At 38.9% G+C, this 22,789-nt stretch overlaps 1 protein-coding gene and 2 long non-coding RNA genes across 4 annotated transcripts; 2 read left to right on the top strand and 1 right to left on the bottom strand.

Annotated features, from left to right (window-relative positions):
• Positions 1–4,633: 4,633 nt before the first annotated feature.
• Positions 4,634–11,663, bottom strand: LOC135341443 (uncharacterized). Its single transcript, XM_064538003.1, has 13 exons — positions 11,408–11,663; positions 10,917–11,249; positions 10,583–10,848; positions 10,121–10,248; positions 9,976–10,062; positions 9,839–9,912; positions 9,588–9,786; positions 9,241–9,531; positions 9,063–9,179; positions 8,924–8,975; positions 8,159–8,318; positions 7,852–7,974; positions 4,634–4,872 (listed from the first exon to the last, which is right to left on the bottom strand). Exons 7-13 carry the CDS (start codon positions 9,754–9,756, stop codon positions 4,738–4,740), a joined length of 1,047 nt encoding a protein of 348 aa, XP_064394073.1. The 5' UTR covers positions 9,757–9,786; positions 9,839–9,912; positions 9,976–10,062; positions 10,121–10,248; positions 10,583–10,848; positions 10,917–11,249; positions 11,408–11,663; the 3' UTR covers positions 4,634–4,737.
• Positions 11,664–12,181: 518 nt separating this feature from the next.
• On the top strand, positions 12,182–13,106 carry LOC135342045 (uncharacterized). Of its 2 annotated transcripts, XR_010396736.1 has the most exons (7): positions 12,182–12,245; positions 12,304–12,365; positions 12,419–12,470; positions 12,618–12,686; positions 12,747–12,886; positions 12,939–13,006; positions 13,053–13,106. It is a non-coding gene; the product is annotated as an uncharacterized LOC135342045 (long non-coding RNA). The 2 variants fall into 2 exon arrangements; XR_010396735.1 differs by having other exon boundaries at positions 12,747–13,006; positions 13,053–13,095.
• A 1,075-nt stretch (positions 13,107–14,181) lies between these two features.
• On the top strand, positions 14,182–19,763 carry LOC135342083 (uncharacterized). Its single transcript, XR_010396753.1, has 4 exons — positions 14,182–14,675; positions 14,746–14,812; positions 15,003–15,121; positions 19,529–19,763. It is a non-coding gene; the product is annotated as an uncharacterized LOC135342083 (long non-coding RNA).
• The last annotated feature ends 3,026 nt before the right edge of the window (positions 19,764–22,789 follow it).

Genomic DNA, 22,789 nt, shown 5'->3' with positions numbered 1-22,789 from the left:
GTACTTCAGAGCCAGATTAGCGAAAGTCTACTGTACAACATAACAGTTCTAAGACAACATAACAATTATACTTGTGTACAACTGAATTTAACTATAAGGCCACTCCAAGTGATACTCTGGTTTCTGGTCCACCGCCTGCATCAGATTTTATTCTTGGATTTCTATCTCATTATTTTTACTACGCATGCGCAGAATGGTCCATGTGGTACAAAATAGTGTGATAGCAAAATAATGAGATTCATAAGGTGAAATAATGACACAATAAGAAAAGCCGCCCGCCCGCATGCAATTAGAAAAACTTCAGGACCAGAAACCAGGGTGTCATTTGGAGTGGCCTAAAAGTTAGATCGACAACAACAAATCCACAAAATTAATTTATATTATAGACACAATTAATTTTGATAACAAGAATATAAGGCAGTTTCAGGTTACTCTTGTGAGTAAGGCACCCTATAAATCACAGCCAGCTGCGCTGCGACTGCATTGAGAATTTATAGATGAATTATGTCTGAGTAGTTTAATAGACATGTTTCGATGTTGCTATGGGGATACAACACACAAACGGGGCTGGGGGCATAGATATATAAACACACGGCGGGCCTGGTGGAGTCCACTAGCTTGATACATCCATAAAATTAACAAAATAATGGGGGACTTGTGAATTTGGGTGATTGCATATAGCCTATGCCATGTTCTACTGAATAGATCTAAAAACTGGCTAACCTTTAGTAGTCTAGATCCTGCTGTTGCTTTAGGATCAGAACAGTCTACTGGCAGTCTGAGAGTCGAGTCGCAGAGAAGAAGACTGCGCGCACATGGCCAGGGAGGCTCTGGATCACATGATCAATTTTTCTGCAATGCAGTTGCAGCTGCTCTTCTATTTCTTTTGAGATCAAGTCCCAAGTCCTTAGAAAATTCTTCAGATCGCGCTGTCCTTTGCACTTTGAGTTTCAAAGGAGAGCAGAAGTCTCAAGTCATCAGCACCAAAAGTAAGAGTGAACTATACTGTAGACGTCTATATAGAGGGAAATTTTTCATCAATTTAAAGCGACCCTCCAATGGCCAAATATGCGACACCCTCGATCTTTTCCCATTTTCTGACCTCTAAAAGTAGTGTGCTGCATTGACAATTATTTTTTTATGTCACGTCCTAAATAGAGGTCAAACCATAGCCTCGATTCCAGGCCGTAAGAAACAATGTAATTTAAGCGGCCTATAATCGAAGATAGTAGAGTAACCTCCAATTAGATGCGACCCTCTAAATATGCGACACCAGGACTTCAACATAATTTTTAAACCTCCAAAACGACCTCTGGCTTTGTAATTATTTTAAAATGTCGCCTTAAATCGAATAATTATGGTACCGCGAAAATTTAAACTGGCCCACGTACATACCGGTACTTTATACGTTTACATATGAAAACTTGTTAGTGGGTGGGTGTGGTTTCTTGGCGTTGAAACACGAATACCGTCTTCTAATTGCAGCGCCACTCTAATAGAAGCACCAAGTTCACAAAATTATTTTTATTTTACTCCAATTCCATTTTCTAATCTAAGTAAATTCTAAATCTAAATAAATTTTTAATCCAAGTAAATTCTGGAATTATTTTTTGCTGGCGCTTAGGTAATTAGAAAATAAATTATAAGGTGGCCTCAAGACTTTATATACAACTGATATGAAGCCTCATAGAAACAACTACTCAGTACTCTACATTCTATTGTTAAGCACCACTCTAATATAAGACCAAACTGGAATTATAGCTTGTTCTATTTGTGCGCCACTGGAAGATCATAAGTGGCGCTGTAATTAGAAGAAAGACGGTAATTATTATAACTGCAAACATTTCTTCTGAGGGCTCTCGATCCATTTAGCGAAAATTTCCCGCTATGCGGTATACATAGTTTGTGTTTATGTGGATATAATTATAGAAACTAACTCCAAAAAGGTCCAGTTGAAGTTCAATGATTTTGATGCTGCTGTTTAGGTTTTATTTTATTGTAAAACTAGTCAGGAATCTCCTTAATCTTTTATAGGATAAATAATATTATTAAGCAGCCCTGGTTTTGTCAGTCTTAGAAAATTCTTCAGACCCTGCTGCTTTTTGCATCAATATAGAGCTCTAAAGGGGAGCAGAACTCTCTATCAGGGTTTCATCTAAGATAAAATGTTTTGGGGGAAAGAACTTTGCACGCGGTACATAGCGCGCCGCAAAATTGTGGGGGCCATGCCCACTTTGTTAACCACACCCCCAATTATATGCAGTACAAAGATACCAGTATTACAGGTTACATGTACATAGTCGGATTAATAAATAATTATTTATTGTGAAAATAATTAGCTATGTGTACGTAGTATTAATTGATGGTTTCATTATTCCACAAAATGTTTAGGCCTACTAGATGAAATTCTGTCCACTAAAAGTAAGAATGAACTACTAATTACGGTCATGCTTTATATGATTGTACAATAAAAGGCCCTCGTTTTGCTTTTCAAAGTTGGTAGTATAGGTCCTAGATTAAACTCTTTCCGTTGATGAACCTCAGTGAACCCCGCTATTCAGTTACGAGATATGCTTGCTACAAAAAGTAAGAGCACTACACCCGTCAATAAATACCGTATAACGGGTATAATTATTTCGAGGGTATAAATGTTCGCAGTTTTATACCCACAAAATTAATATCACATGCATGAAGGCTGCTATTCCGCAAAAAACCTTTCATAAACGGTTTTCTGCAAAAGTTTATACCCTCAAAATATACCCTCTGTACGGTATCTGAATGAGTTATAACCAGGGCATCAGCTGGAGAAACACTTGAGCAACTTACAGAGCTGGCTAAAATTAATGTTTACAAGCGTTCTACAAGCCTAGGGTTTGTCGCGCCATGGTCACGGTAAACTAACTGCCAGCTAAGCAAATAAGATAGTTATTGTGGGAACACAGTACCTTGAAAACCTATGTCAAAAAGATTGGAATAGAGATCACGAGATGTGTCCTCTGGTACTAAGTGCTACAAAACATTTACAATGTGTTAGAATTAGATACTATACTGATTAAGGTGATTCGCGATATCTTCTATATTAGGGAATTTTCTGACCTCTAAAAAGTAGCGTTGACTTATTTTTTTATATAGCGTCCTTAAATAGAGGTCAAAATATGGCAATTTATAAGTCACTGGTGGTTATACTTTGACCTCCGTTTAGGCCGCTAGAAACGAAGTATTTTAAACGGCTTGAAATCGAGGCTAATAGAGTAACCTCGACCGACCTCCGAATTATATACAACTCTCTAAATATGCGACGCAAAGACGGCAACATAAATATTCGCCCTACAAAAGTGGCATTGTAATTATTTACACCTTAAATCGAATAAATACGGTAGTCCCATGTGTGCAGTACATGTCTTACCATGCACCATTGCCACTCACAAAGTCTTGCAATAGCGTAACTTCTTCAGATCAGCATGCCTCTACAGTTTTATAGTCAAGTTTATTCTCCTGTTATAGTCGTTATTTTGTAACACTCCTCTAATCGTGAGACATGCTATATGATTATAATTATAGAAACATTGATGGTTGAGTACATTAATAGATTTAATCTACTTGCCTATAAAAAGACAGCAATAAATTTCAACGTAACAGACGGCATTCATACGTTTATTATACCATAAACGTCTGAATTAAAGCAAGCGCCTTGCCTTATATAGATAGGCATGATATAATTAATTGTCCATGCAGGCTTCGCTGAGGATGAAAGCAGCAGCAATTGAACACACATCATTCAGTGGATCCGAAGCTGAAACAACGATGTTGACGTCTTTTAAATTTGCGAGACTGGCTTATTTTGTTCGTTGGTTATTTGAATTGTTATTGTCTATTTCACATACTTTTATGGTAGATCTAGCTCTATAGTTGTACAACATGGAATGTCATAATGTGTTAAAAACATCAGCATACTTTTCAATCGCACAATTGCGTAATTATGACGAGTCCGTTTATTACACACTCCGAACCACAGAAGCATTGTGGCACAATTAGTGAGAAGGACTGATTATTGTAGAGGAAGTTATGCAAAACTTTATGTAATGATCTTTACCAAAAATGGACATTGCTACCTATTATTCCCAGCTATTCTTTAGACACCTATATTATGCTAAAATTATTCCGAGCATAATTTATCAGCTAGGGAGGCCTATTACAGACGGTAGGCCACATCGCCAATATTTCCATCAGGACCCAATCTGGGAGAGTCCTAGTCAGGAATCAGCGTTTCCTTTGTAAATGCATACCGATATCTACCATGCCACTAGCGACACCATGCACCACCCACCGACTGCTAAGGGAGACTTTTGACGCCCATGGTCCAGAGCCTCCATCAGCGATACCAATTCCTCAACATTTTCCTAGAAGATCCTCCAGCTCTTGCAAGAAAACCACTTGCCTCATTGAGACTTAACGCATCCAATGGGAGCTGGGGAGAGAAGGGAAGTGAAAGACATGAACTAACCTCGAGGACTGACTCATCGTATTTACCCATATCTATATTCTATAGTTAACTTAGGTAATGATGATTATGTGATTTGTGCAGTAGCTCCTCTTGTTGTATAAAGATAAATTGATTCTTACAGCGACAAACATAATGAATATTAAAGGATTTATAGTGTAAGCTAATAACCTACACTATGAGGTTAAAATGAGCACCTGTTGCTATAACTACATGACTGTATACATAAAATTCAGTTAGTTTTTCGTTCCATTCCTCACAACTTTAGGAGCCATCCCTTTTGGTAATGCGTCAAACACCTCTGAATAAAGTTCCTGAGGAAGCTGGCTGGAGTTAGGTTTAGTTGCTTCTTCAACACGCTTACATGTACTCTAAATGTGTATGCATGTAGGTATAACCTACACTGTGAGGTTAATATGAGCAACAAAAAACTGACTGCATGTATAGAGTACACCATATATAGGAATGTCCATTTGCAACACTGACATCTACACTGTACTGTACATGAACATTGTAACAATGAAACTATCGAAGTTCATTATTGCACCGCTGGCAATTGGGTGCAACATTATACTATACTGAGTTGTCCTGGAAATTGAGGCATGTAGAATAAGTGGAGCTACCTCCATAATCAGATGTGACTCGCTAAATATGCCACCACATATACCTAATTCATGACCATATAATTAAGAATGCGTGCGAGGGATATCACCACAGCTGTAATGTGCTGACTAATGTGGGTTAGGGTTGTACTATACAATGCACATGTGAATAGCATGCAATACACATTGTGTACGATACAAGTTAATGTACTTGTGAGTAACTGCTGACTCGATCATGATTAACAATGGCACAATTCATACATGACCAATTGCAACTACTATTATTAGAGGCACATGTTTTACACATGACATCATGCAAGCTAGTGGTTGTCAAGTAAACACTAGTTACCTTTTAGTAAAGTGTGTTGTATATCATATATATAATGATGAGTGAATGATTTAATGTACGGCCTAATACTCTATTAATTATTCACTATATCTACATGTAATATAGATATCATTGTTGTACCAAAAACAGAGAGCATGACCACTTTTCTTCTGAAATGAAGACAAGAGGCTATAGTTATGACAACTGCAATTCACAATGGTACCACTACAAGGAAATGTTTAAAGACAGGTCTTATCATGTTCTCTAAATCTAAATCATGTACACACACAACATTAGGGGGTGGATCTGTACATTCTATGATAAGCTGTTCACATAAACAGGAACACCCTTGCACTATCACTGAAACTGAAGGCATTCTCAGTAACTAGGACTATAGCAGCATTGGGATGAATTAAACTGTTGCGTATATTTCAATGTTATTATCAATAACGGTCCCCATGGAATTGAATACACAGTTGGGAGTTTTGACAAGTATATATACATGCATTTATTCGTACAGTTGACAAGTGTGGTCTCATATCTCACATACATTGTAGGGTATAGTAAAACTACAACATTACTTGACATTACTTGATCGATAATAAAGACACACACACGGTAAACTTTACCGCATGCCTCCTGCGGCTTACGCACAATCAATACAGTGCAATACTGAATACAGAAACTCTCTGACAGCCAAAACGTACCTCTAAGACTACGGCAACACAAGAGCGCTATAATTAGACTAAACGTCTTACTGTTGCCAACATTCACAAACGCTACCTCCAATTAAGGCATTAGACACATACACACACAAGAATGGGATTTATACAATAGAATACATAATTATGACAATGGGTTAATTGTATTAAGGACAGCTAGCTCAATGGTAACCATGCGCGTGTGCATGTATCTCAATTCACAGTAGTGTTGCTAACAAGACAAAAGCGCTGTGTTCAACAGCAAGATACTCTAGTCGCACTGCATGTTTGGGCTACTGAATCCTCTCAGAAACACACGTCAAACATTCATCCATTAGACAGTGGTCAAAACAAACACCATGTCATGTCATTAGATTGAGTACGAATATTCAGGCAGTCATATGCTGTATAACCATAGATTGAAGAGTTAGAGGGATAGGAAACAGTTGGTATTTCGAATACATCTGCGCTACGCTGCGGTTTAATCGAGGCCATCACGACAATACCTATTTCTATACCTACCCAGTGCATAATAAACTGCAAGTAACTGTTCTTAGTCCGTGCAACTCACTTATATTTAAAGGTCTATACCTATTGTGTAGTCATAGCCAGCACGCTTACACGTTACATGCATGTTCCAATAAAGCTCTAAAACAGCCTTGGGAACATAACTTATTGGAAAGTCTCTTTTTACTGGGTGTGGTCAGTCATTAGCAAGTACTACACATGGCTCATGGAGTAGGCGTGTTATAAATTGCTGAAAGAGATGATGTCTCGAGGAAACACAACTTTCTTATTTTGAGGGAGTTACCCGGCATAATAGCCTCGTTCATAGGGCGTAAGGCGGATAGTTTTCAAGGCTCCACTGCAGATTCAATGTAAAATCATGACGTGCACCACTTCGTTTCCTATCCCTCTAACTCTTCAATCCATAGTATAACGGGAAGCCTTGCATTTTGTAGGAAGAGCCAATTTTCGCTGAATACTATTCAATCAGCTTATAGCCAGCATGCATGTGACTGCCTGTGGTAACATTTAGACAATACTTATAGTTCGCCCGGTCATTGATCGTTATGTTCCATAAATCTTCGCATTGCAAATGTTTTTCTGGCTGGATGAAAACTGTATAATACGTGGCAATGTTTCCTAGTAGGCACCTACACATTCAGGGTATATATAGTAGCGATGAATAAAAGTTCCCGTAACGTTTCCATAGTACATGCATGCATAGTACGTTCGTACTGTCTAATTAAACACATTGTAAAACGCTACGCATGCACGTCTTTGAACAACAAGCCCAACTTTACCATTTCTTTTGTAAAATAGTCAATGACTTTTGTTTAGCCTTATACCAAACTCTTTAGCACTTGTAAGATAATATTATAGCTTCTGGAGACTAATAGCTCAGTACTGGAAGTGCCAGAGCTTATAGTCTTTGCAATAATAATAATATTCTGTATAGATCTAGCTGTAGATTTCTCTGAGAGACTCGATCTGTTGCAACTAGATAGGGCGTGGCTACGTTGCAACGTCGTACTCCCGCAGGCAAAAAACGGCATGGTAAACAGTACGGTAACACTATTGCTAAAACAGTACGCTTGTTAACATACTACGCACGTACGTACTATGGAAACGGTATGGGGACATTTTTATTGATCGCTATACGTACACTACACAAAATAGTAACTGCATATACTAAACAAGACCTTCTCCACTCACCCCCTCGCTGGCTGGGGGAATCACGTCCGGCTCTCCTTCCTTCTTGGAGGACCTCTTGAGCTTGTCCACCACGGTATAGATGGCTCCAGAGGCAGTGGTCTTATGCTCAATTGTGCAGGGGTCCTGGGTGGGGATTGGTAGTGTATACTAAATAGCAGTAGGTATATAGTAATAACCAAAGCAGTAGGTTCACAAAGCGACACTAGTTGTAAGAAGGTACATGTACAAGGTAGTTAACTTGCACCCTACATTATGAAAACCTTGGAGTATCTACACGTGTATGATGCAACAAGTACTTCACACATACCTGATACACAGCTTCTGGTGGAGTTGGCTTTGGTTTTGTGTTTTTCTTGCCGTTTTTATCGACCATGGCGTACTGGTCCTCAGTGCCCAGGGCTGCCTGGTGCTCAATGGATCTGGGGTCAGCATACAGGGAGTCAGGAGATGGAGGGGGTAAGCTATGTCTAAATGAGAAAATTGCCACGGTATTAGAAATGAGTGTACGTATATGCATCTTTGTACACGTGTATACAATTGGGTTACTTCCAATCAGTTTAAAAAAGCACAATAAATGAAAGTACCGCGGGTGCTGATGCCGCGGTGGAAAGCCAGCTGCAATAATGCTAATGCTTTTGCTATTGCATGCAGGGCAGGAATGGTACAAGATAGTGGGAAACGATCGATCCTGATTGTTGCTATGAAGATTATAAAAAGTTAAAATTCCATAATAAATGGCTGTTGCATTCAGTGGACCTTTGCAGCTCTTTCGCAGCTACCAATAGGTAGCGTTCTAGTGCAGAGCTAACATGTTAAGTTGAATAGCTAAGTCATATCAACAGATTTTGCTACACACGAGTCTGAAGAGACTGCAATGCCCTTCAAAGTAAGCAAAACTAGCCATAATTCGAGAACAAGCATTATTTTGCAAATTCACGAAGAAAACATGACTAGAAGCTCTTACTTGCACTTTATTTATCACTGAGCAGCTATAACAGTCTACACACACACACACAGACACACACACAAACACACTACCATGCACACCGAGACAATTATGGCTTTCACTTACGTAAGTTCGTGCTTCTCTGTGTTTTCGGATTTGAACGATCTCGCAGACCAATCTTTCGGATGCAGGAAGATCATGTTTATGAACTTGATCAAGCTAGTTACAAAAAATTCTGTGCACATCTGTTACATATTACATGTACCTTTAGATCTGGTTTTGTACTTATAAGCACCGAAGCCTCCAGCTAGGCAAAAAACAGCAACCACTAGCAGGACTGCACTCACTACAATAACCACGGTTACACAAACTGTGCCACATGCTGAGGAGAGATACAGATTTAATACACAGACACACAACTTTTCTGTAGAAGATATAGTTACCTGGAACAGTGAAGGATCCAGTCACCGGCAGACCAATAGTGGGGGTGGAGTCATTCCTGAGTATCACCCTGATGTCGTAAGTGTAGATTGTTCCAGAAGTGAGACCATCAAACATCACCATGTACTGTTGAGATGATGTGGGGTAGTTTGCCAACACAGCACTAGCATGAGGGGGATCAATAGTTGCGAGTATGGACAGGAAGTCAGGATTCATGGGGGGAGAGGGAGATACAGTGACCACTATTGAGATAGAACTATCACCAACAGATAGCTGTGGATTGGCAAGCATTTCTGCAGAGATATGCAAAATAGATAAGTTATATAGGCACACAAAATCTTCCTCTCACCTTTGATAGTGTCATCCACACGCTCCATGCACTCGTTGTTGATAAACACCACACAGACAGTGTACCTGTCACCAGACTGAGCTTCTGGTACTGACTGGGTCACCGACGAACCAGTTGTACTAAACCGAGGGTTACACACACCCTCCCCAATCTTACTGAACCCAAACATTCTCAATGGAACTGCCTCTAAAGAGATATCCTATACAAGTAGAATTGAATGATTCGATGGAATGTTATAAACAACCTGTTACCTGCCAGTTGATGTTAATGACCACACTATCTGACTGGAGAATGAAAAAGGCTGATACTATAGGAGCAGCAAAATCTGTAAAGTAGACACATCATGTAGGATCGAGTTAGAACCTTTTAGAGGCACAAAACTATGTACCTGGGTGCTTAAATATCACATTCTGCAAACTGGTACCCACAGTGAGACGACCAGATGGTGTATTGGGTGTCACCGTTACAGTTCAGCCTTGACAGAAAGGGAAGTTGTTCAGATTTGATACAAGGACTGAAATGCTAGAACCAACTGTAGTGTCTTCTCCCTCAGTCCAGGAGATGATATAACCAGAGATACAGCCATCTGAAGCAGTGTTTGCCGGCTGTGTCCAAGACAAAGTAGTTGTGTTGGCTGTCACATTTGCAACCGCTTCCAAACCTGCACAAGAAACTGCTTATCTCGACAGCCACTACCGTATACCATGCAGGTTTCGATTGATAATATTTGCGGATGACACTGTACAAGCCTGGTTGCATCTATAAACTATTGCAAATTGCATGCACCTGCTTTTTCCTTCATTTTGTTTGCAATCTATATGTAATAATTATGTGACAATATAAAGCATCCAGCAACAGAACGGGGTTCACATAAATTCTCAAGCAACACTTAATACTGTCTTAATTGTTTTGTTTGTGCAGGTACATTTGTATCTACTCGCTATAATTATGTGATGAGTAGTCCCTAAGAGGTTAGGCTTTAGATATATACTTACCTATCATTTATGGTGTACTTCTTCCCCCTTGCACGCCTGAGGGAGCTTGAACAAAGCCGACAACAAAGGAGCGGTTCCTATACACAGGTCCAGACCAGTCACACCGATGGAGGGAAAAGAGCTGCTAATGATAGTGGGTGAGTCGTTGCTGCCTATCTCAGTGATCTCCACAAAGTACAGTGAAATACAGCGACTGTCTCCGCCCGTCAAAGTCACTGTCACAGCTGTCAGAGAGTCCTGGCTCACAGATACAGCTTGAGTGGGATCTGCAGTGTATATAGTACAAAAGAAGAGTCAGCCAAGCATGTCTGATTATCAGCCAACTCATACCTACCTGGAATCAATAGCATAGAGTTCACAGCAGCATTGGGCCCACTTCTACAGACAACAGTTAATCCACTGAGAGATGGTTGTGCACTGAAAGACAGTGATGAGTTAACAATGACTACAGTGTTACCCACATCGATGGTTGTGACTACATTGGTGATAGTCACATTCAGTTCTCCGCAGGAAGAGGATTCACCAATACTGTCATTGTTAATAGTTTGAAAACCAATCCCATTGAGGGGACACTGTCCATTAAAAGCTGTCCCATCCCAAATAATTGGTGTTACAGTTGAACAGCTGATAGTTGCAAGACCGGGACAGTACAGTGCTGGTTGCTGAGCTGAAGAATGCATGCAGAAATACTCATGTGGATACTGCTTAAGTACTACTTTAACTAGATCTAAACCAGCTAGCACAGTAGAGCGTTTTGAAAGTATTAACTAGCAAGAAGGGATTATATATAGCACTGAGAGCTAATCTTCAAATAAGAACTTTTACCTGTCGTCCAGCTTAAGAGCACAACTAAAAATAAAACAAATCTTGTGTCCATTATTTAGTCACAACTCTGGTCACAGCTTCACAGCTAGCTAGCTAGCTTGAATGAAGTCAATACCTAATAAGTATTTAGGGTATCTCCCTATGTTTAGAAAATGCTTGTCACAAATCTGATTGGTTACTTGGAGGTCCTTTATTTCTTATAGAGACCTCTCAGTCATTCAGAGGTCTTCTATGGAGGTCCATTATAATTATGTTCACTACATGCATTTAATTTTACATGATACATACAATCATACATGGAATGCTTACACAGCCAAAAATCCACGGGAATGTTTCAGCCCGTGGGGAAAATCAGCTGAATACAGGCCGGAATATGGGCCTGTATGCGGATGTAATTGCCCACGGCCTGCTTACATCCTGGAACCACAGGCCCGTTACAGCACGTACATCCTGTCCTGAATACAGCCCGTAAATAACCGGCCTGTTTCAGCCTGTAGCACCCACGTCCTGCTTACAGCCTGTGCAGCCAGCGTATGCGTATGCGCAGAGAGAAAGTTGCTTAGCTACGAAATCCACCAAGAGACTGAAAAGGTTGAAGCTTGATCTTCTCGTTCAGTTGCAGCTTTAAAGGATGGATGGAGTAATTATATTATTTATGGAGCTGACTGCAAGGCCAGCTAGCAAGAAAAAGAGAGAGAGAGAGAGAGGAAGTAAGTAGAGGAGCTAGTATATAGTAGGTCGGCTAATTAATACTCACTTCTGTCCATTTATCAGCTGCTAGATGTCTCTGCAATTCTTCTCTCACTGTCTCTAGGAGTCTAGCTCTATAGGCTACAAGGTGTGCTTATGTGGTTATATATAAATAATTATGTTGACAGAGTTATTTCGTATTGCAGATCTGGTTGCCTCTGACGCGATGCAGGTTGTTGACTTCTTCTACAATGCTACAATGTTATAAGTGAGTGTTCAGCTGGTTTTTAAAATGTTGGTCCATATGCTGCTTATGTATAGGAATACACAACTAAAAAGGAGGATATGCACCCCTACAACGGCTACTAAATAGGTGAGTACGAGGTATATAAAATGCATGTAAATGTATACCTATGATATTATCTACAGTTGTCTGTGTCATCATTACTTTACGAGCTCGAGATTCAGATTCTATTATTGACTCACTTACTCAAACTCGTTTACATATGCACACATACAGATGTACCTGTGTCTATTACTGTACTGATTGAGCTCGAGATTGAGGTTCCTTGTCACACTACTTGAGAATGTGAGCCAATTAATAATTATTTAACTCACCTTAAACTCGTGTACTGATGCACACATACAGATGTACATATATAAATTGGAATGCTTATGCCATCAACGATTTCAACCCATCATGACCAGAAGGTATTTTACAATAATAATTATTGTCGTTTACATTGGTTGGTCGCATCGTGGACACACCTATACTTTAGAATTTGGCAGGTAAGCAATCATTCATAATAATTATAAAAACTTTGTTTGTGTTTTGCTTTAGTTAAGTTACTGGCTGTGGACATGGCTGGTCTGTGACAGTACAAACAGTCAAACAAAAAATGTATAATGGTAAGAAACATTATTTTCTTTGCAACCATATTCACTATATACACAGTGACAGAGGACATGGCTGGTCTGTGGACAGTACGAACAGTCGAGAAAGATATGTTGCTTCTTATTGTTGACTCACTTGATTATAAATAAGACTGAAACGCATCGGCTTAGTATATGAGACAGTTATTCATTGTCTCTTTCCCATTCTAAAACCTACACTTACAATATGTCTTAGATCTCCACAATTGATATTATTATATTATGATGTGGCAGTGATGTGTGTATATACAACCCTACATAATAGTTATGATTTTCTACCATAATTGATGTAATTACAGCGGCAGAAAAACCATTTCTAAGCGGCACATCTTTTAGAACACCAATATTACGTTCAGCTGCAATGCGCCTAAATTACGGTGGCGCTTATGTTCTACAGCCAGTATAGACATTTTAGAGATAATGGGCGTGGTTTAGCTTAGTTTCACTTGCTAGTTAGCTGTACCGTTGAGAGCTGACTCGTGAACAACATTTATTGACTCAATATAGCTATGGGTCGGACAACTGCTTAAAGTGTAAGGAAGTCATAGATGCAGAATTACAGCAACGGTAGGCGCTTCTTTTAAGGCCTCAAAAATTATACTGATGCTGACGTGGCGCTTAAATTATGGTGGCGCTGTAATTACATTAATTACGCAATGATTATTACAAAACTTACCTTCATTTGCAGGAAGGAGACACACGTACGCCGGAACAAGTTCCACTTCCATGCACAACCATGATCCAGATGGCTGGCCACCAGTAATATTCTAGAGAGGATTGACAAAACAACACTTATAAATATAAGAAAAATCGCAACTGTATACCTACAAAGAAAGCTCTGCTTGGTGCTCCTTGAACACGTTCTATGCATTCAACATGGAATACACTGAAGAGTGCTCCAATTTCCAAGAACAGGCTCCTGGCAGCAGTAGGTGTCTAACTAACTATAAACTCAAGCAACTTAAATGTATAAACTCACACCTGTAGATAATTATATACCATGTGCTCTTGTTCCTGCAATTATTGTTTATGATGTCATCAATAGTAATTATTATAATTATGCCTCTGGGCCCAGGCAATCTATATTGACATGATGCAATGGTGATCACTAGCACTAGCACTACAGCCAAAAATGAATGGTGAGCCATATGGGACAAGGGTAATTGTTGGTGAACATTTATCAGTTTTGTTTTTACAGTGATGTGTCAGGATCATCATCACCAGTGATGGTAGGTGATTTAGACTTGTGTCGATACAGCTACAGCGTTGTGCGGTACACCACCTCCACTGTATATTGTGAAGTTAGTGGAGTTAGTGAACTTCGCAGTAAATACCTGTGAGATTATAATATCGAATTTCTATTGAGTTCGTCTATACAGTTATCAATCAATGGAGTAACTGTCACAGTCAATCAAATGGGCCCAAAGATTGTATGGAATCGGATCGACAGCACACTTTACCCAACTTGCATCACTGGCTATGTGGTAACTGACCAAGAGAACCCATCCCTCACAACCACTGTTGACTCCAACACAACATCACTCACAGCTCAATTATAGCGCTGCTTCCCCTATACTGTATCAGCATCCCCAACCTACAGTCACACCTCTCAGTGGGACCTCAAGCATTTCTCTTGTGGACCCAGGTAATGTAATGGTCGAGTACACATACATTCCTAATGATTCACTGGTTCAATTTCACTAAACTTTATCCAGATTTCCCTACCCCGATGCTTACTACAGTTTTAGTCACTGATGTCATTGTGCTACGTGTAAATATAAAGTGATTCGAGAGAGTGGAACTTACTATAACAGTTGTGCAGCTGATCAAGTGGTTATTTGCAATCGTAATTATTTTTAGGACATAATTATGGTATGTTCCAAATTTCGAATAAATTATTTGTTACTTGTATTTTTCAGACTATTTTTACACACTACATAATGTGACTAGACTGAATTTTTTTCTATTGCAGTGTCAAAAGAAACATTACCACAGACACCAGTCACACTGTCACAATCACTCTACCCCTCACTCCCTACCAACCCAAGGAGCTGCTCATCATCTCAACCGTTGAGCCATCCAATGACGATTGTGAGGCCACTTGTTTGATTTTTGCTTGTTTGAGAGAACAGTTAAGAACGTGATAACTGTCGTTTCTAACCGCACTGTTGACTTGTTGTTAACCCGAGGTGCGTGGGTGGCCACGGGTTATAGTAGTCAGTTGGTTTGTCTGTGTATCCTGCTCACCTAGCTGCCATATCAACAAGTTATTAGTTTCCATAGTGGCATAATTATTTTGATGCTTAAGCTACGTTGTCGAATAAAAGCTAGCATGCAACGGCTAAGAAGCTTGAACTTGCACATTGGCTGCAGGGTTACTAGCTACACGAGGCCTATTTTCGAGGCACTTAATTACTTGCCTGCAGAAGTGACAATGGAAAAGGGTCACTAAAGTAGAACGCTAGAATTAGGATTGTGGTTTGTTGCCAGGGTGTCATACAGGGGGGGGGGGAAAGGGGGGATATCCCCCCCCTAGCTCCAATTTCCCCCCCCCCTTTCAATTATGACTGAGTGTCCATAGCTGGGTATTGAAATAACAGTTGACCTTTTTTTAGCAACATTTTCTGGTTACTTTTCTCATTTCCCCCCTCTACTTCAAAATCCTGTATGACACCCTGGTTGCCACAGAACATATCAGGCTGGAGCGGCAGCCATTATTTCTAAGATTCCAGGCTTCTTTGCTGACTGAATTTGCTGTGATCCTAGTGCAGTTTACACCACTAAAACTCCGTTCTCAAAAGTTTCAGCATATATAATTTTATGTCTCTATAGTCTACAGGGGTGAAATAAGAAAAGTAACTAGAAAATTTTGCTAAAAAAAATGTCAACTGTTATTTCAATACCCTGTTAGTATGTAAAAAATTGCCAGGAATACCCCCCCTTCCCCCTGGTCTACTTTAATTTTATTGCTCCTGTTACAATAATTATACTTATAACTTGCTGCTTAGCCTGTTTCCATGCGGCTCACATAAGCTTATACTACTGCATTTATTGTATAACACATACTGTTCTAGTTTCTATAGTAATCATGTACTTTGTCTGTTTGTTTGTTGATAATTATTATGACATGTATTGATTTAGAGCCCCAAAGGCAATGCTTTTGTACATAATTATCTTTTAATTTGTATACCCTTCTTCACTTATCAGTAGAATGTTTTCCACTCCGTTGTTGTGAAATGTACAAGTACACAAAATATATGTATTGTTTCATGATATGTCGTAATTCCCATAAGACAAAGTCAGGTGTTACTGAAGGCTCAATAATGTTTATCTAAAGGAGCGAGACCTAGCTTGCCTTTGAAATTTAACTACATTGTCAGATCTGGCAACAGAGTCAATATAATTAGTAAAACTTATACTCCTATATAAGTATTGATCTAGAGCCCCAAAGGCTGTTATATATACAATAATTATTATATTTTTGTTCAGTAGAATGTTTTCCACTCCGGGTCGTTATGGAATGTACAATACCGTATCTACTTGATTAAATGCCCGGGCGTTTATTTCATATCGAAGTCTGTAAAGGGGGTGTTTAAACGAGGTGGGTGCTTTTTCGAAATGGGCGTTTATTGGCCATGTCTACTCCAAACTCTTGCACAGCAGAGCGCAGTTATTATGCTCTTTTTGGCTGCTGCCACAGCTCTCAGCTCTCAGCTAGGAGTGGTGTTTCTCCCTCCGTATTGGTATCTCTCTCTCTCTCTGCCATCATAAAAAGTGTCTATAGTCTATGCTGCCTGTGCTTCCATGCTTGCAACTGGTTCCACTGCTAGTTCAGCTCCACCCACAGTGCCCCGCCTATACATGGGCGATTATTTAAGATGGGCGTTTTGTTTATTGACAAAGACAGAGCCTTTACCATAGGTGTTTAAACGAGATGGGCATTTAATCAAGTAAATATATACGATACATAAATTGTGTGCTAAATGTATGCATGGTACATGTACATGGTAATTCCGTAGGCTCAATAATGTCAATCCAAAGGAGCGAGACCTTGCCTTTGAAATTTAACTCCTTTGTAAAACTCCTGAAGTAACAACAACACAATGAACACGACACTGCTCATAATAATAGGTCTTGAAGTGTCGCTAGCTAGCTATGGTGTTGTAATGTATATAGTCCGGATTAAAATCATGACAATATGCATTACTAATTGTGTGTTATTGTTACGTAGAATTTGTTTATTATAATTATATGGTTACGGTGCACATAATAATCAGGGGCTAATAATCATGAGCATAGCCAGAGGGTGCTCCATGCACCTCCCTCTGGCGTGAGTCTAGTACATGAAACATAAAGAAGTGGTATCTCATTATCTGGCTGAGCACTATAGGCCTTCACTAAAATCAAGTTGTTTTGAGCAAAATAGGGACTTGAAAGCAATGAGAAATTTGATAGCAAAATTGTCTGTCCAAATAGGCTTATTTTAGATAGATCACTAATTGCCATTGTGAAGCTGTGCACTTGCACACTGCCTGTCGTGATACTTACTCTGTGTGCATAGTATTACTTTTTATGTTACTTGTAAATTCATTGATTTGTAATAGGCGTGGTTTCCGGTCAAATAATTTTGACGCTGCGAGCTTAATAAAGCCCCTGCATATGCACCCCATTCCACACAATTATGGCTATCCCCCTGAATATTAATACTGTGGAGATGCTATTATGTCATAGAAATACCAATATAATGCTTAGCAACAAATACGTTAAAAGTATATATATATATACCGTATAGCGCGAAATTTTCGAGGCACTTATATTTCGTGGATTGGCCTCTAAAAGCCATTTCGTTGCACAATGTTCGCGGAATGACTGCTTACCGGAAGCCACGCCTTTAAATCTTGCACGTTATAGCAGGTAAAGAACGATTTTCGTGGACTTAATTTTCGTGTAGGATTGCTAACCCACGAAATCCACGAAAATTAAGCCCCTCGAAAATTTCGCGCTATACGGTATTAGGTTTCTAAGTACTTATGGATATATTTTGCATGTTTTTTACACCCAACACACATTCACGTATATATACGGTACTATTATATAGCGTCTATAACTTCATCGTATACCGTATAGCGGGTAATTTTCGTGGGCAAGCTGACCTACACGAAATTTTTTGCAATGCAGTGCAGGCAATAAAATTGTTACTCACCAAAATCACCGTTTTCAAGTTAAACGAATTTTTTACCCCACAAAAATTACCCGCTCTACGGTACTCAGCTTAGTATAGTGTACAACTATGCACTTTCCATATAATTATGGTCATACCCACAGTCTTATGAAACGTGACTCTTTTCTTATATGAATTAACTCCTGTAATAAGCCCACATGTATACTAAATGGGACCACCATGCACTGTTATACATTACTGATAAATAAGGAGGTTCAATGAAACACTATACATGCACATGCAGTCATGTATAATTATGAATACTCCCTCCAAAGAAGCCTATATTATCCCAGGACTTTATACAAAGCTGAAAATTAGAAACACAGATGACTTATATTTATCATAAAGTATCTAGCGCTATTCATGCATGGCCACACAGGGTTTCATCTAGGATTTTAAATGTGGGGGGAAGCTTGAAAAGGAACCGTGTGCGCCAGCGCAAAAAATGTTGAGGCCACGCCCGTATATAATACCGTATAGCGGGCAATTTTCGGGGGACAAAATATTCGTGGTTCAGCAATATTGAGACATTTCGTGGGTAATATTTTCGTGGTTGGAGCTTGCACTGCAGGTAAAGGTAGGCAAGGTCGCTTCATTCGTGGGTAAAATATTCGTGGTCAGACCTCCAACCACGAAAACCACGAATATTTTGCCCCACGAAAATTTCACGCTGTACGGTATTGTTTGTTGTTGTGGCCTATTAGCAATGTACTCCTGGCAATATGCATTGACAGGCAACTCCATGTAACGTGGTATGCTGGTTTGTAATTGTGTACCATAATTATATAGAACACTGAAACCACATGACAGTGTACTAATTATATACAAAAGCAATGGATAGATTTGTGGTAAGACTAGATGATGACCAATCATCCTCTAGCAAAGCTACATGTAGCAAAAGACCGTGTCTAGATAATGTTGGGTCTAGTACTCAAATTCCCTCTCTCTCTCTCTCCTCCTATTTTCCCCTCTCTTTTGGGGGGGAAGCTTCCCCCCCCTATAGATGAAATTCTGCCACACATGAATGAGACAGCAGTAGCCACATCCAATATTGGGTTTCACTTTCTTGTTGTTGCTGTTTCATTGCGTATCATGGTTTCTGTTTTGGGCCTAACATACACATGCTACAATAATTATGCTCCTAAATTTAGGAGCACTTTGTTGTGTTGTTGTGTTCACGGTACATGCACAATACACCTAAATTTTAGAAGCACATACACTCTGTATAATTATTACTTCTAGTATTAATTTGTGAACATCTACATGCACTTATTTAGGTAACTGTTGCTGCTCTGACAACAAAGAGAGAAGTCATGGTCATCAAGAAAGACCTAATGCAAGTTAGGGTTGACCTAATGGAAAAACTCACATGCTCTGTCTGTACATCTAGACTAAGAAGTACTGAAAACATTGCCTGACCTATAAGTGTATGATATGTAATACATTAATTGTTGTCAGCAAATACTCTTTCATCAAACTGAGCAATATCTTCTTGGTTTTACATAATGGTGAGACAGTGATAAGGAAATTTGAATGGGATCGATTTAGCACAAACATGATTAACGATTTTAATAGGATAAAGTATATAGTCCTTTTGAGAGACTTGGAACTTTTTCGAGAGATAGTGTTCAGTTTGGAAGATACCAGGTATATATATATACACATGAATTATAATTATTAACTTTGCCAGATAGCGCGAAATTTTTAACGGACTTAATTTTCGTGGAAAATTGCCTTTAAAAATGAATAAATGTTGCGCTATATGGTATGTCAATGCACGTTGCATACACCGTTAGCTACATGTTCGTGGAAAAGTTTTTGTGAAGGATGACTAACTTTCAAAAACAGTGAAAATTATCAAGTGCTATACTAGGCCTTGGTAGATTATGCTAGCATAATTATTTTGAGCATGATAGGCACATTTTTTGGGTGATATCTAGAATTATATATGCTGGAATAATGGGCACCTTTATGTGGGTAACATGCAGGCAGCTGGTTTTGGAAACACAGGTCAGTACCGAGTTTGAGTTAAAATTCAAGGGCGTATGAGAGAAGAGGGCATGCAACTCACTATTAGTTCAACGTGCGAGCAAAAACTGTATTCAATCTGCAATTTGCACATGTACTTTAGACAAAATCATTTATTTTCATTTCCAATAAATTCCACTGCCCACTTACAGTTTTTGCTCGCAAGCTGTTGCATGCCCTCTTCTCTCATACACCCTTGATAGTGGGTAATTTTCGTACAAATTTTTTGTAAATTAAATACGTCGTATTTTACAGCTCAAGATAGTGAGGTTGAACCCATTAATTATGATGCTCTATACAATGCGAAAATTTCTACCATACGAAAATAATCAGCTATACGATAATTATGTTGTAATTTGGTAAACCACATCTATATAAAACGTCATTCCGGCTGTATTAGATCTATGTATATGAATGGGACCGAAAACAATTAACTGCTTGAATTGAAAAAAAACGAGGGGATAATACAATTCTGAGTGAAGTTTTGTAAAGTTCTGATGAAGGTTATAATCCGTATTTGTGAAAGTTATATAATATTGACGTGGAAAAGGCCCGGTTAGAATAGTGAGGGCTCATGACAGTACTGAAAAGGTTGGTTAATGATTGTAAGAAAATGTGAGTTATGTTAAGCAGCTGATTCTTTGGTGCACTTGTACATTAAATTAAAGGTTGCTGAAACTTTGTGTGTTACTGCATGTGTGCACTAGCTCATTAGTCATTGGTAAATAAACTTGCTGGGTATATGCATGTATTTTACCTGCAGGTGTATAAGTATTGTTCAAAAAGTGCATAACTATGTGATGAAACTTATACTACCTAGTAGTGCACTAGCTGTACATTTTCATGACTTTGTTAACGTTGGAGTTATATATGCTCTCGTCATTTAGTGAGGATGGCTATAATTAGATCCTATAGCCATTAATTTTTGCTCAAAATAGTTAGGCTTGAGCTTTAAGCAACTTGGTTGGGAAATTTAGTGGTATTTCCAGCTTGTGTAATTTCACTACAATCTTAATCAAAAGTACGCAGGAATCTTTCCCGTAAAAACTATTCACTCAACTTTCGGCCAGCGATAGGAATTTAGGGACTACGAATTATATAAAAAGTTTGCTTGAACTTTGGAACGAATTTGGGCCCAACGAAGAGAAATTTAGAGCCTAAAGATAATTATTGTACCTGCAAGCTGTCATTAAGTACTTTCTTAACTTACCTTATAACAATAATTATATCACTGTATAACTTGAAAAGCCTATATAGCTGCGCAAATAAGTTATACTGTAGACACTAGGCAGATGATCAATACTAAATTGTTCACGTTATTTTCAGTTTTCAGTGTTTTGGAATTTATGTAAGCTTTGAATTGACTGCACATGTTTTGATTACTTCACAAGATTTTTTCACTTTAGTAGAATTATGATACACATGGATATACCTGAGATAGTATAACAAGCAAGGGGGGAAATGTTGAACAAATCAAACTGACAGGGAAAAATCTGTCTTACTGAAACAGTATCTCATCACCTATGAAGTAACAATTTAACAATAAGCATCCATATAACAATAATCTCACCTCAATTATCTCCATTGTATGGCTGGCTCTCTGTATGGCTTGGGTTTTTCTTTTTTACCATGATCACGACGAAAGCTGGTTAGGTTGTTCTTTTCATCCCATGATCGAGCAGAGAGAACCTGAGTCAGTATCAGATCAGTGTACGTGTATACATGTAAAGTTGCATATAGGCGAAGCTTGTGCAGGAGTGTATATTTACAGAACAATTTACACTTAATAGCTATACTACTATACTTACTTCCATATTTATACGTGTATATAATTATATACATGTACTCAATATAATAGGAGCATCTAGCAATTAATGTGGACTATCATTTACAATAGCATAATTATACCTCAATACAATAATTTTACTTTTGATTCTGAATGATCTTTACCTAATAGTAGAGTCCAATAATTAACCTAACCTGGCATGCAAGATTCACAGAAATTGACACTCGATAAAATCATAGATTGAAGAGTTAGAGGGATAGGAAACGGTTGGTATCTCGAGTAACATCCGCGCTACGCTGCGGTTTAATCGAGGCCATCACAACAATATCTATTTCTACACTCAGTGCATAATAAACTACAAGTAGTCATAACCAGCACGCTTACACGTTACATGTTCCAATAGCTCTAAAACAGCCTTGGGAACATATAACTTTATTGGAAAGTCTCTTTTTACTGGGTGTGGTCAGTCATTAGCAAGTACTACACGTGGCTCATGGACTATATAGGCGTGTTATAAGTTGCTGAAAGAGATGATATCTCGAGGAAACACAGCTTTGGGAGTTACCCGGCAAAAATGTGGTTAATAGCCTCGTTCATAGGGCGTAGCGCGGATAATTTTCGAGGCTCCACTGCAGATTCAATGTAAAATCATCACGTGCACCACTCCGTTTCCTATCCCTCTAACTCTTCAATCTATGATAAAATGTGATGTCCCACAGGACAA

The sequence above is a fragment of the Halichondria panicea genome, chromosome 1 (assembly GCF_963675165.1).
Source record: "Halichondria panicea chromosome 1, odHalPani1.1, whole genome shotgun sequence".
Lineage (NCBI taxonomy): Eukaryota > Metazoa > Porifera > Demospongiae > Suberitida > Halichondriidae > Halichondria > Halichondria panicea.
This window is presented reverse-complemented; position numbering and strand designations above follow the sequence as displayed.

Coding starts and splice junctions, on each gene's coding strand:
- LOC135341443 (XM_064538003.1), bottom strand. CDS start 9,756: ATGTTTGGGTTCAGTAAGATTGGGGAGGGTGTGTGTAACCCTCGGTTT. Junction 9,532..9,587: donor TGTGGATGACACTATCAAAG/GTGAGAGGAAGA, acceptor ATATCTCTGCAG/AAATGCTTGCCAATCCACAG. Junction 8,976..9,062: donor GTACAAAACCAGATCTAAAG/GTACATGTAATA, acceptor TGCATCCGAAAG/ATTGGTCTGCGAGATCGTTC.